Genomic DNA, 15,455 nt, shown 5'->3' on the forward strand with positions numbered 1-15,455 from the left:
TTTTTCTCCAGCAGTCCCAAAATAAAATACGCAGAGCACATACTCTGTCCATCCTTGAGTAAGGTTGAGAAGCTTCTGGTCTCAGGCGGTGTCTGCCATCAAATGATCCCTGCAGCACCTCTGTAACCTCTTCAAACAACCCACAGAGAAGTCTGGTTTCTTCTTCAAACTTCTTTCCTTCTTGATTAAGGACTCGACAGGGCCTATCGTGAATGTCTTCACGACCGTGAGCAGTGCAAGGCAAACCGATGCTGATTAAGAGGCGGGACCCTCTTTGATCAAAGGGGCCAGGTGACCCGCAAGACTGGAAGCCATCCACCTGCAGCTGGAACTCTATTCCCCAAAAATTCAAGGCCTCTTTCTATCCTCCTCTGGTTTATCTCTTTTTAGCAATAAGCCATGGTGTGACTCCCTTGAGATGACAAAAGGAAATGATTCAGAAGCTGGAATCAAAGGTCACCACGAGCAGCCATTTAGCACGTGACATGATCACACAACAAGCAGGTTTGGCACACAAACTCATGCTTTTAGTCTGTACAAGCAGATATGGTGGCATGAATCAGTGAAGTGTTTAAGATAGACATGGAAGCCAAGTCAGTAAACTCCAACAGCAACTGGTACAGTACATTTGATAGCATTTTGCTCTTATTTGGTCACAATTTCTTGTAAACTAGTTCATGGCACTCATTGTCCATGCAGGTCCACAAGCCAAAATATAAGAATTTACAGAAATAATCAGATTTCTATTTTTGATCGTTGTATTGAGATCTCTCTCTCATTAGAGAGAGAATCTTTGCAGGTTTACCCTGCAGTTATATATCATCTAACTGCAGGTGTAAGTGAAAAAAAGATGTACAAATGGACTATTGCAAACAAGTAGAAGCAGCTACATGTAAACATATCTCAGACTTGTAAAATCGAATTTTCAGTTTTCAGCTATAAATACAAAAAGTGGAGCACTATATACACAACTTCATGCTTCTAAGGTTAGATTCATCACTGCAGAGACAAAAAGAGATACAGATTAATCAAATTAGTAAATCAGTATTTCAGATTTCTATTCCAAATACATAGATATGGCAGAGTTGCAAATGCGGATAGTTATTCCTCAGCACCAGCTATTCTTCAGAGATAAATGCACCCAGCATTTCTCTTATGCTTTATGTTTTCTAATGTATTATATGCCAGTATCCCTCCACCTACATTATTTTGAATGCTGTGTTTTAAAATCTAGCACTGTGTAGGTTAAATCTTTGCTAAAATAATGTTGCTAGTTAACATTAGCATACAACATAACAACCAGGAGAATGTATTGAGGAATAGAAAGGTAAGGCAAAGAGGAAGGCAGGATGCACTATTCTTATAGGTATCCCAGAAAAATAATATCATAATAGATCAATATAAATATTTGATAGAAATGCCATATCCATGAGCTTTTATAAAGAATGGGAAGCAGTGATCATGTGCAGAAACCAAAGGATGTGTGAATCTTCATATGAAAGAGAAAAGTCTTGGACTTTCCAGAAGTCTAATGCCAACTGTTCCTACAATACTGCCTCAATTGAGTTATTACTTCTACATGTATTACAACCTCGTCACACCCACTACTGCCATGCAGAGGTCTTATATTGCATTGCTGCATACATCTGTCTAAGAGGCTCTGAAGTATATCCTGATACTGTTCGGTATGACTGTGTCAGGCTTTTCTGTGTGCCAAGGACGTACTGCCCCTGAAAAGAAAAAGCTCTGCCCATCCTACCTTTTGCCAACAGCCAGGCATTGGTAATCCATCGGGACCCTGTTTCGAGAGGAGGGGGGAAGAAAAAAAAAAAAAAAAAAAAAAAAAAGAACACTGTTAAGTTGATAGGATAGATATTCCGTCAATATCTGTTAGAACAGCTGAAGCAGCTCTGACTTTTTATCTAATAAGTAGCTACCAGTTCCTAACTTATTTCCTCTCTTGTTCTCAAGGTGAAGGAAAAGCCAAAGGAGAGAAGGTTTACACTGTAAATACATACGTGCACCTCTCTGCCATAAAGATTTGGTTTTCCCTAAATCATTAGAACATCTTCATCAGTTTCTTATTGCTGTTAGAGCTCAGGCTGCATATATTTTAAATATAATCTGTTATTCACAACAATCTGTAGCTGAATGTACAAGTTCAATGAGCAAAAAAGTATTATCACTTTTATCTGGAGGGTATTGGCCCCTAGTACAAAGTTAACCCAATGATAAGGTAGCAAGACTCATATTTGAATAGGATCTTTTCTGTTCACTTTCATTCTTAGCTTTTGAATGAAGCAGCAAAATCTTAAGGCCTGAACATACCTCAAGTGACACAGTGGAAGAAAACATCAGTGGTGGGAACAGGGCAGTACAGCAGCACTGATTATTTTATCGCTTAGACAATATGGCCATCTAATTTCTTCTTACGTTAGTGAAAGTCACTTCGTTTCTTTTCTGTCATCACCCTACTTTCATATATCTCCATGCATCCACTAAGATCAGAGCCAACTTTTGACCACAGTCATACTGGTTTTCATGGAACTAATTCTAACTTACATGGCTATACAGGGCTTATCCAGAGAGTTACATGCTCAGAATTAGGAACATGTATCATGTAACTAGACTATAAATGAGCAGAAAAAAAGATCAGGTCTTGACATTTGTTAGAATATAGAATAACAACACTTATTATGCGAATTTACATGTGAAGATAGTGGTTAATTAGAATTTTTGAATGTGCTTGCATGTAATCTGATGGGAACGGCTTGCTGCCTAAAGCAAGAAAGTGCTGTTTGCTTAGCAGCTTATTCTAGTAATTACCTATAAACAGAATATTTTTCATCCATTGTTTGTTAGTGAATCTCCAGATATAAATGATAATACAGAAACAGAGAAACATTTTTAAATTACAAAAGCATGCTTGATTATCCCCAACAAAATATGAGATATGGTTACCATTAATTGGAAGCAAACAAAATGGACTATGGAATAATCTTAATGGACTACGTATTTAAGATTAAAATCCATTGACTTCAAATTAGAAGCGCTACAGTTGAAATAAAATCTACTTAATTTAACATTCATCTTAGAGAACCGTGCTTAACCACCAAACAATATCAGAACATGCAGATCAAATTTTTCTGCGAACAATTAAAAAGAAAATCTTCCTTGTATCTTTAAGAGGAAATGTGTATGTACTGTTCTTTTTTTTTTTTCTTTTTGTAAATGGAAAAGAATTTAAACTTACTTTGCCGTTAAATAAAAATAACTGTTGCCAGATTGGTACAAGGGAGAGGGTCAACAAGTAGCATTTTAGTATAGGTGGGAACTTGAATTCATGCTAACATAGGGTGGGGAGTGTTGTGTGTATTCCAGGAAGGTAAGTTCCAAGGGTAAGACCATTAAATTGAAGACGTTAAATAACAAAGACAGTGAGGGTTTGGGCTGCAGACCGTTATCTTCTTACAAACCTCAGGTAAGCTTTTAATTTTCAGATCTGTTTGAATACTATTTGATGAACAGGCCAGACACCAAAAATATTACTTGTGTAAGGTCTGGGAGATTAGGCTCCAGCTTGGCTTACTCGAAACCTATGACTTGATTTTTAGAAATAATATTTACATCATTCTGCACATGACTCTCATTTTGGCCAAATCCTGAAAACATGCACCTAAGACTGCATGGATTTGAAAGGAAGTCCAGGGTGCAGAGTAGCTCTGGGACAGGCTAGGGTGAAGAACTGAGCCAGTGCAGGCAAAAGTCATCAGACTTGATTAGAAGTGGACATAGTGCTGGATTTCTAGAAAGACTTGCGTTCAGGGTGAGTAAGGCAATGGGTATTTTGTGAGGAAAATAACAAACCGACGATTCTCAGGGAAAATGTAGGAAGGACACAAACTTATAAATTGCCATGTGATGTGGGAACAAACTGCTGAGAGTTAGGTTTGAGGTGTCAACAAAAATGTGTGTTCTCTCATTGCGGTTATGATCAGTGAAGCAGCTGGTTCATTCATGCACATGCATGTGTTATGTGAATAATGTAAAGTCAGCTCAGAAAAACATTACTTTACATTGAGAATGGCTGACTACAAACAAAGGAACCGCATGCAGGGTTGGTAGGAAAGAGAAATACTGTACCAATTGGCAAGGGGCATCCAGCCCATCCAGGCCAGGCTGGCCTGGCTCCCCTTTTTCCCCCTTAATTCCACGGAATCCCTGTTTGTAAAGATTAACTTGCAATGTTACTGTCAAGGAAATGCCTTCAGTATTGACTTAGCTGGAGCGAACAAATAACAACAGAGAGGAAAGAGGAGCAAGCTGACAGCTGTGGTGTGATTTTAACCTGTGGGGCACTGACTCTGCACATCCCAAATTTGGTTCCTTTCCAACATGTTTGGCAGAAAGTAATTAAAACAAACACCAACAAACCCCACAAATTTAGCCTGAAGGTCCTAAGTCTGGTGCTGTAAACCAAATTAGGAGGTTGACAAAGTCTGCTCCAGAATTTGCCAGAACTTGAGATAAGGCTGCATTAATAAAGGGTAACAGGTGACAGAGTAGCTGGTGCTTGTTCCTCTCCCCTCATTTCTTAATCCATCAGTCTACAGCAGGACGATCGATTGTCCAATACACAAGTGAGACGTACCAATGGGCAAGGTGCATCTAATCCAGGAGCACCCTGTTCTCCTTTCTCCCCTTTAGGCCCCTTTTTGCCTTTCTTTCCCTTTTCCCCCTGTGGATACAATGGTTTGGATAAAACAAGTTTCATTCTTTTGGAAAAAAAATTAAAGAAAGATTGGTTTAAAAGTTTGGGTTTTTCTTTTTAAGCCAATGGAGAGCTGAAAGGACACTTACCACTGTGTTCTGGTTTGGATGGTGCATTATGTGGAAAAATAAATTATATGATCACAAGCAAGAACTGCAATCAGTCGGTATTAGTTTGTGTTGGTATTTCATATCAATATTATGAAAGTTTTGAATCCTAGAACACAGCTTGAAATCATTGATTTCTTGAGAGAGAGGCAAATCTGCAAATCCCCCCAACCCACAGTCCAAAATAAGAGGTCTCCTATTTGTTCCAGGTGATAGTACTGAAGTGCACATGCACACTAAGCTGAATTTATCAGCTTCCCTAGAAGATTTGTCACTAGTCCGAAGTAACTTTGCAAGAGCAGAGTACATCGGCATAGTCTCTCTAAAAAAGACCTGTGGCACGGATGCTTCGCAGGGACAGCTGGTCTCTAGCTAAATTCTATTGACCTCCATGATGTCACGTCAAGGGTGAACTTGGCCTGGAGCATCCTTTGCTGAAGTGACCCTTTGCACTCTGCTAAGAGTTTGGGACAAATCCTATTCTCAGTGGTGTCCACAGACACCCACAGACATCACTGAGGGTGCACTCCTGTCACTCCAAATACAACACGACCATTTCAAACCCTGTTACAGGAATCAAAACATTCGAACTGCTTGATGGAGAGGTGCTGTAACACTTTCAATGATTTCATAATGTCTTGGTATCATAAAGTAGTCAGAAATGATAATTAGATTCTTTATTTAAATATTCCAACATTTAAATGTTCTCTCTACTGCAGGCAATGTTTCATCTTCTTATTTTACTGAAATTCAGTCCTTTGATTTCACAGAGTTTTCTTTTTAAATGTAAAACTTCCAATGCTTTCATTACTCATGGAAATGAGTTGACTCCCCTCAACAAAGCTACCTGCAAAGATGACCTCACCTTCAAGCAGTATAAGATCTTTAGAGCGTTCATTTTATAATTGATTTCACACCAGTTGATCACAATGGTAAATGAGTTTCAGGTTTGCTCTCAATTTCACAAAAATCAAAAAAGGTTCTGTTAAAAAAATGAAACAAATTGGACTAGGATTGTAAAAAATGGGATAGGAAGGATGAGTAAATCAGGAGTATCACAAAGAAATGGGAAAAATAGTCATAGGAAAATTAGTATGACATTGGAGAACCAGCAAGCGAGGTTGTGGCTATTGGGAGGATTTAATTTGTGAGGAAAAGGGTAAAAAAGACAGAGGAATTGTAAGGAATGAAGGTAGAAGGAGAAGGAAGGAATGCCCCTTTGGAAAGACAGATGGATTTTGGTGAAGCATAGTAAATAGACATTTAACTAGTTCCACACCAGTACAGAAAGACTTAATCCATTAACAAGAGAGAAAAACCATTTTTACACAATTAAAAAATAATTAGTTATATCATATTTTAAAAAGGAAGGAAAGCACATTATTCATTTAATATCATAGCATACTTGACACTTTCAAATGAAAATATCTTTTCCATGAACAAAACATACTGCATTCATGACACGATTGGAACAAAGTTTCTTGTCTATCTTTTCTGTGTGCCAAAAAGTCGCAGGACAATATTAGGAAAACAGCAACCCAAACGTTACCCTTCTTTACCAAATTATAAGATTGTGATGTAAAACAATCCCCACGAGTCAGGAACTGTGAATTGGCTAAGTTTTCATCTGAAACCTACAAACATGACAGAGTAGCACAGAAGCCCAACAGTGTCAGGGTCAAATCTCATGTTATTTGTGCTCAATGTAACACCAATATATTTGCTGTGAGTGTATGCAAGCACAGAGCATGGACATACTCCAAAAATTATTCTGAAAATGGACAGAACAGTTTGGTTTCTGACTCTTTTCTATATCTTTAGGACTCCTATTTCTTTAACTTGTTGTGTTACAAGTCATAAGATAACTATTTAAACTTCCAGTTTTGCAGGGCAAACCCATGATCTTATTCAAACCAATGCAGCAGTCATCTGAGTAGAGAATAGTCTGGATTTCCTGAGTACTTTACTACTTTTTCCACAGACTGAGTTCTTGTCTCTTAATCTTCACCTCCTTAGTCTGAACTATAGAGATCCACAGAAGATACGGAGAATCTACAGCTGATGAGGATTAAAAAAAAATTCCTTCCTGCCCTTCCTCAGTGCCTAGAGAAATACAAAGTTGTGGCACTTCTGTAACACTGTTATGGTTGGAACAATCTCCAATCCTCACATGCACAGGTTTTCATCAATGCAGAGTGTAGGGGGAAAAGGATGGGCCTTTTTCCCCCAGGCGGAAAACCAGTGGCCTTTCCGGCCACTGTTGTGATACATCATACTCCTCTGTCAGTATTTATAACAAGAGACACAACTGCACATTTGGGATCAGGGCCCCCCTTCCCTCCCTCTCCCCACAACACAATCTCTACCTTTTGTTAAAGGTTATTCCTATTTTTTTGTGCTAAGTGCTCCTGGACTATAATTTTATATGAGTAATTACAGCTAGAACAGTTTTAAAAAATATTTTTACAGCCAAGTTAAGCAGACATTATAATGCAAACACTGACTTGCTTTCACTGTAGCAGAACTAGTGACAGGCTAAAATAAAGATCATCAGTCTAGGACTCATCTCAAACTGAAGAAGTAAAGATTTATTCCCAGCCTATTGTAGCATGTCTGTGAAAAAAAACAAGCGTCACTGGTTCTCAATAGAATGTTTGTAATGATATATATTTTTGCAGTGCAATTTGAATTAAGTTTCTTAACTAGAAACTTGCTATTCTCAACTTCTGCAATGTCAGTCTAACAGCCAATACTGTAGGGAATATTTAAACCCCAAGAAATCATGAGCTGGATGCTCAACTTGTAAACTGCTTTCTCTCTTTTGAAATGGGTGCTGTTACACCAATTTGGTCATAGATAATTAGTAATTTACTTAAGGAAAAACATCAGAGCAGAGAAAATTTGTTATAATGAAAGCTTCTATTAATTGCATTACATTGTGTCTTTTGAGAGTCAGCCTTCCATTCGGAAAAGGAACTATTGATGCAGCTAAGGTGGTTTTGGTGAAACCAGTTTACTTGCAAGATACAAGTACTCCCTCATTTCTGGAAAAAATGTGTCAAAACTGTGCAACAGAAGTCTGTTTCATGGAGTTCTTAACTATATCTTCCCTGATTTTTCACCAAGAAAGACCTTCCTTTGCCTTCTAATTTTCTTTGAATATTCTGAGAATTTTTAAGGCAGAGATTCCATCTTCGTTTTTACTCTACAGACTTCCTGGCAATCCTCTTAATCTGAAAGCCCGTACGATAACATGGTTTATGAAATATCTGTCAGACTTGCTAAGTACTTTATCCCATGCATTCTCCTCAAGAAACAGGTTTCGCCTGTTGCTGAATTTTTAGGGGGATGAAGGACTAGACTGCCTGTCCTGCAGCCCAAGAGAACAAGGCTCCACAGGAAGCTTGAATCGCAACTGAACTCCAAAAAGGGCCTGACCGTGCCTTGTGGCCACACAGAATTCCCTCGCCCTCTTGCAACTGGAGGTCCTGTGTTTGAGCTATTTAGTCAGTCTCTGGGAGTAATGAACTAATACCCCAAAGCAGCATGCTGGACTCTGGGACATTAAAATATTTTTACATCCTGAGGGCAAGAATCTCAGCTGTTCCATTTTCACATGATATCATATTTAGAGAAGTCAACTGTTTTACCAGCTTTCCAGCTTTTCTTCCTGTATTTTGTCTGCCTATCTCTAGCTGTACATGGAAACACAGACTCAGAAGGTCTGGCTGGAAAAGACTTCTGGAGGTCGCCTAGTCTAAGCTCCCAGCCTGAGCAGGACGATTCCTGACCCTAGATCAGGTCAGACCAGACCAGGTCCTGCAGTCCTCCATGGGTTCAGCTACCTCTTTGGGTAAACTGTCCCAGTGCCGTGCTGCCCTTCTAGCGAACAAGGTTGTCCTAATAGCCACTCTGAACGCCCCAGGAGCAGCTTGTGGTCCTGTCTTTTCCCATTTACCGTTACCTAGAATAGTTTTGCTCCATCATCTTTGTATCTCCCCTTCAAGTAGTTTGGCCTCCTCTTTGTCAGACTAAGCCAGTCCACCTCCTTTAACCTCTTCTATTGGTTGCGTATGCCCCAGGCCTCTGCCAGCTTGGTAGCCTTCTTCCTCTCAAATTTCTCAGTTTTTTCGTGAACTGGGAGGATCAAAATACCATCTGCAGTATTCAAGCAACCTCACCAGAATTGATTAAAGAGGGGTAATAACTTATTTTAATCTTCTGGACGCAACCCTTCTAATGCCTCCCAGTATGAGAACATACTGTTAAGCTCATTCCATTTGGCATCTACTGTAACTCCTGCTTAGCACAGGCTGGCCATTTTGCCAGTCATCTATCAGAGCTGGCAGTTATCAGTTACACCTTTCTACTGATAACTGCTCTCAAAAAGAAAAGCTGTTCTCTTGTGACAGACAGACCTGTAGTCTTTCACAGCAAGCATGAGCTTGCCATTCATTGTGATTACTCTGCCAGGTCAGACCCTGCCTTTATAATATTCATAGAGCACCTGCTTAAGCAACAGTTGTTCTGCCAAATCAGTGCCTTACCAGTGATCTCTGAGCTCAAAATAAGCAGTATAACAAGGGACAGAAGGGAAGGATACATTTCATAGTACCCTTACCAATGCATTGGGAACTGTTTTGCCTGACAGTATCGAGAAAAGGAGGTGAATTCAAACAGCCATGGTGACTTTTTAACCCTGCTTCTTGTTTAAGAAACCGTGATGGGACGCGGACCTGGTATAACCCTGTACATGTTAGCTAGGCAAAAATCTGAACTAGAAAAATGACCTGCTATGTGTATGGACTTTGATATAAAGTGGCTTGCTGTGAGTGCTAATTCAGCGGTTTTAGTAACTGTGTTCTGTGTTGATTAGAAATAGGATAGATTTGCTCATGAGCTTTGTCTGCATGCATTTAGTCCTAAATTGCTTTTTACTAAACATATTTCCAAGTCACTGTGTCTGGACAGTGAAAATGAAGTTAGGCTGTTTCTGTTAACTTCACTGTCTAGCTGGTTTACCAGAACGGTTGAATATATGATTCAATTTAAATCCACTTAATTGTAAGTAAGACACATTGCCAAAAATAAAAATTGAAACAGTTCCTGTCCTTATCCATTTGGTGTGGGACAGGTAGTGTGTACAGGCATGGTACACTAGAATCAACAGTTATACTGCAAATACTGCCAAGGAACAGAGCTGGGGTCTTCAGTATAAAATTACTACCACAATGACACATTTCAGTGATGTCTGCATTAAAAATTTCAGGCTGACAAGGATTTTCAGCAAGTGTAGGATGGATTGGAGAAAATGAGCCTAAAAACAAGCTGTGCTTTAGGACATGTTGATATTACTAGTTCTGTGCCTAAATTTTTGTGGGTTTTCATGATTTTGCTTAGCATGTATCTGTGACCTGCCTTTTGGCACACAGTAGAAACAAAGATAAGTTTTAATGGGACAATTTATAGCATAAAGACAGCAGAACTGACTAGGCTGAGGAATCAAGCAACAGTTAATAACACTGTGGTCACCTTTTCTCCCTTTTCTCCTATATCACCCTTTTCTCCTCGAGGACCAGGGAAACCCTATAAAAACAAAATGGACAAAGATAGGTCGACTTTTAGTCACATGCAGGTTAAGCTTTCAAATACTCTTGGAAAACATAAAAAAAGATGATTTCACTACATGCTTTGTATGTATATGTGTGTTATGTGTGCACACACGCATGCACACAAGAGCCTGTGAGACAAGTCATAGTGTTTGGTAGAGTCATTTTGCCAGCAATGGAAAGAAATCATATCACTCAAAATGGCAATAGTCCATGCTATGTAGCATATGTACATTCTGGAAAAGACTCCTCCAAGTTAGAGGTTTCAGTGTAGGACTAGAGGAAAAGGCTTTCAGTAAGTCTTTTTAGTATGCTGAAGAAAGAGCCTATGTTTTGAAATTTATCCCTTACAGGTTATGGAATTATTCTCTTTAATTAGGATAAATTTACTTAACCAGATGTTAGTGACTCCTTGTGCTTCTACAGCTGAGTCACAAGTCTGAATATTTTCTTACCAAGCACAGTTTTTCAGCCTATTGAGTTCCAAAGAACCAGCTACTTGTATTACTAAGCACTATATCTGTTGGGGTCTGTCGATAAGGGCCATATATTGCATAATCTTTGTCCTCTTTATCATAGAGAGAGAGCAAATGCAGCATTTCACTCTCTGTATGTACTGCATGCACACTAAATGGAAACAAAGGTATAACACTCAGTAAGCTATTTCTAGAAAGACGCTTACCTACCATTAAGAGTGCATTGGTCATACATATTACTTACATCAAGGCCAGGCTCGCCATCTTTGCCCTGCCAAAGAACCATATAAACTACATTAGTGTCCCTAAGCTGTGATACCATCGGCCGCCTGGATGCCCGACTTCTGCGATCCCTCTATACTGTGGTACCCCATGTTGCTAAGGCTGTACACACAGCATTGCTGTTAGTGAAGGACATTTCTGTCAGTGTTTAACATTTCCAGGAACTGATAACTTGACTGTAAAATTTTGCTTGACTGTAAAATTACATTTGTACGCAGATTCCAGGAGCAAGCTAAAAATACAGAAAGCCTATCATTTTTCATTTTTAGTTCACAGGAAGGGGAAACAGAATTGGATTTTTTTTTTTAATTTAACTCACAAAAGTGACCCTCAGATAAACATGCACTGCAAGCTAATTTAACACTCCACAGAGCCTGAAAACTGTCTCTAGTCATTGACTCCTGATCCAATTAAATGGATCCAATTAAACCACGAGTCTGTATTCCAGCTTAAATTAATTAATCAAACAGATTAGACTAGAGAGGGTATGGAAACAGCGCAAGTCTCTTGCAAAGGCTGGTTGTGCTTGGCCAAGCACATTTACATGGCTTTTCTTGTGTCAAAGTATGGAACAGACATGTATGTGTACACACCTGACCCAGTTATCAGCAAAGTAAACAGAGTAAGTCAGCTGATTTTATTGGGGCTATCCTTGTTAGGCCAAAGGAAGTTCTCACTCATATTTTAGAAACAGATGATATCATTTAAATGGTTGATTTAAAGCATACCATCTCCACCTATGAATGATCAACAATGAACTTCTGAAATTGCTTCTGAGCACACACCACAGAAATTAAAACAAAACTGGTCTCTGAAGTGTCAAACAAAGATATAATGGTGAAGTAGCCTTGCAGCACGGAAATCCAAGCAGTTTACTGACATTAAGAAAATCACACCTTTCCACTGTTCATCCTGACCTCCTGCCACTCTTGCATGGTCCCCAGACAGCTGATGGCCACAGGCTGCAGAAACAGGAGCACCCGCATTCTGGATTTCCTCTCTCTTGCTGGTTCATGTCTGGTCTGTTTCATTACTTTTGCATGACCATGTGCTCGGGTAGGAATCTATGTCTGCGGTACAGACCAGTGACCTTCCGCTGTCAGGGATTATTATCTATCTTTGCCTTTTCCAAATAATTGTATTGCTAGGTGAAAAGCAGTCATAAAGCACACAACGTTTAATCAAGGCGTGATGAAAAGCACGATGTGTACAAACTACGTGCAACTTACAGGCAAGCCGTATGGTCCTCTGGGTCCAGGGTCACCTACAGTTCCCTTTTCACCCTAAGAAAAGATTACAGAACAAGCAAACAAAACCATTGTCTATCTTAGATAGAAATAATCTCTACCAAGTGCTTTAGGTTAAAGTTATGCATTCCTAAATCTTTTGAGTGAAAAATATCCAAGCTTGTTTATTTTTATCAAATGATTCAGGGGGCGAAGAGAAGGTGTGTATTAGTTTCTAGGCAAAATGAGCTTTCGGATATATGATACTACATTTGTTTTTAAATCCATCAGTAACTGAAAATATTTTTTCAAACTGAAGTTGCACCAATTTAAATTTTAAGCTTGTAACAGCTACAACATCACACTCAGTAAAAATCCAGTGTTGTAATGACAACTGAGGATATAGAGCATCAAGCTCCAGCACAGCAGCTGAGATGCAACACAGTGACAAGCAAAAATGTGTCAATCAAAGCTTGTATTTATGCAGGCAATGCTATTAACAGTGACATTGTGAAGATTATCCCATGCACTTTACTGTGTTGCTAACTGCTCTATTGGATTCTAGATTAGTGACATAAATACCCTGGTTTATTAAATCACAACTGTATTAATGTGCAAGACAAACAAGTACAGAGATTACTCCAGAAGTTTGATGTCATGCTGCACTAAAATCTATGGAAAAATTACCAGTTTCCAGAGGGATGCTACCAAAATCATTTTGCAAGTTTAATATAGAGAAAACTTTTCCAAATGAAGTGAAATTTCAAGGTGACAGATTTCAGGCTGACAGTAGCAATCATCTTTGCTCTCCAATTGTTCTTCATCAAGATTGATATGGAGTTAAACTTCCCAAGTCAGCCAACATTAGCCCCTGTAACTGCGAGCACAGCCCTCTGTCAGCTTGTTAGTGAGGCAGGGCTAGTAAGTAGGTGCGGGCAGCAGTCTTGTTTCAGACTGTGGTGCTGTTTCTTCTGAATACAGTTCAGCAGAAAAGCCATACTCTCTCTTGAGAGAACTAAACTGCTCAGAGTGTTGATGAGATTAAAAAAAAAGTCCTGACCACCTCCAGTTTTCAGAGCTCCTACTTTGGATTTGTTACGTAGGGTTATTTGGATCCCTTCTTCGCCTCCTTTCCTTAACATAGCCTAATGCAAGGCTTTGTGCAAGGCTTCTGGCACACAGAAATGCTGTGTTTCATCCTAGCAATTGCTGCACTTAAGCTCTTGAGACAATTCTGTGTACGAGATCCTCTAAAAACCTGGGTTATTTACTACTCATTGTTAATTGATTACTCTATTATTAAAAGCACAAGACAGAAATGTAGATGTGTGCTTAATTAATAGTGGTGATCATCAGCACAGCCAAGTCCCTTAGCACAGCTCTGAAAATGGGCTGCCAAGTCTCAATTTTGTTGACTGGATAATACAAAAAAGCAGGCAGCAGAATAAACTGAGTCTGATCCTGTTGGTGAATAATCACAGCAGTAAGGAGTTTGTCAGAGTAATTGACAGTTGATTTATTTTAGATATTTCATATTTTTACATAGGTGGACACTGTCTATACTCACTTCAGTCTAGTGGTGATTAGATGTGTAATGTGTGATCTTTCTGGATTCTGTTAATGTCCAGCCATTTCTGAGCAGCTCTTAGGCTGGATGCCCTTGCAGAACAATAGGAGGTATTGGGAAGTAACAGCTGATTTTCAAAACAGTAAATCCCTTGCAGCTTTAAAACTTTCTGCAAGAGAAGAAACTAATGTGCTGACCTATGTATATAACTGTTTGATAACTAGTCTTGACATATTTCAAGTATTGAAGTATCTTTTTCTTAAATCTTCAACAGCAAAGACGACTGTACAAAAGTCCTCTAAAGATAGGCCTATAACGTTGCTAAACATATGGTAGACATAAAGGTACTCAATGTATCAGTTTAGGAAATAATCTCATCTGTTATGTAAGAATATATTTAGAGAAACGTATCTCATAATTTTTTTGCCTCCAATACAAAGCACATGCTGAAATGTGTTTGGAATATCAGATGAGGTCCTGAATGTTTATGGATTATATAAGATTGATGGACTGTCACGGGCATACTGCCCTCAGCCATCACGATAAAGCATTTCCTTCAGGGAAACAGACATTCGCAAACCTGAAGAAGGTTTTTAATATCTTTTTGCAAGACAATTCATCAGTGCCCAAAGCACAGAAACCATAGCCTTTGTTTTTGCCTCCTATGTCATTCAGTCTCCTGAATCATGGGTGAATATGGACTACCATTTGCACAAATAACGCTGCATAAATGGTGTCCCCAGTAAGACTGATATGGAGATTTCATAACACTGCCATGGTGACAAACGTTTTAACCAAATTAAAGAGAATGCACTTTCCCTCCCAGTACAGAACATGTGTAGTGATGACAGTGTTGCACGGGCTACACATCTGAGAGCCAAAACCAAGCTCAAAACCCGGTCTTTGCCATCAAGACAAGAGTTTCAGGAAATTAGCATTTCATTAATTTTGTCTTTCAGCTTCTTTTAGATGGACAAGTTGGATACACATTATGCCTGTCGTTACCCTTCAGGTTTACATGTCCCCTTTCACTAGTAGTAGTTTAAGATGTTTATCTGTTTACCGATGTTCTCTATTTTCTCTCAAGACAATATATTAGAGAGATTAATAGGTACACAGCCAGATTCAGAGGCTTGTTATGATCAACTCCTCCAGTTAATGAAGATGGTCTCAGTAAAAGCTCTCTAAGCACCTAGCAAAATGGTATTTTCAATAGCCAAAGAATTTATTAACGACTGTAAAACACCAGCCTAATAAATGGTATTAATTCACACTGTTAATTACAATTTCTGTTTCTACCAAAAGAAATGCACAAAACCACAGTATTGGAATGTTCACCAGTATCATACTTCAGGAAGTGTTAAATCCTGTGTTAGCTTTTAATAATCAATGAACAGTTTAAAGTTTAGAGAGAAAA

The 15,455-nt window shown here is 38.9% G+C and overlaps 1 protein-coding gene across 1 annotated transcript in view; it reads right to left on the bottom strand.

Moving 5' to 3' along the window:
- Nucleotides 1–10,380: 10,380 nt before the first annotated feature.
- COL25A1 (collagen, type XXV, alpha 1) overlaps nucleotides 10,381–15,455 on the bottom strand; it is a 307,286-nt gene continuing 302,211 nt past the window's right edge. Inside the window, exons 32-33 of the mRNA XM_010561056.1 lie at nucleotides 12,475–12,528; nucleotides 10,381–10,464 (exon numbers count right to left, since the gene is read on the bottom strand). Of these exons, the coding sequence (XP_010559358.1) occupies nucleotides 10,381–10,464; nucleotides 12,475–12,528 (138 nt within the window). The remainder of the gene's footprint in view (nucleotides 10,465–12,474; nucleotides 12,529–15,455) is intronic.

This window comes from Haliaeetus leucocephalus, unplaced genomic scaffold, assembly GCF_000737465.1.
Source record: "Haliaeetus leucocephalus isolate CR32 unplaced genomic scaffold, Haliaeetus_leucocephalus-4.0 Scaffold140, whole genome shotgun sequence".
Classification (NCBI taxonomy): domain Eukaryota; kingdom Metazoa; phylum Chordata; class Aves; order Accipitriformes; family Accipitridae; genus Haliaeetus; species Haliaeetus leucocephalus.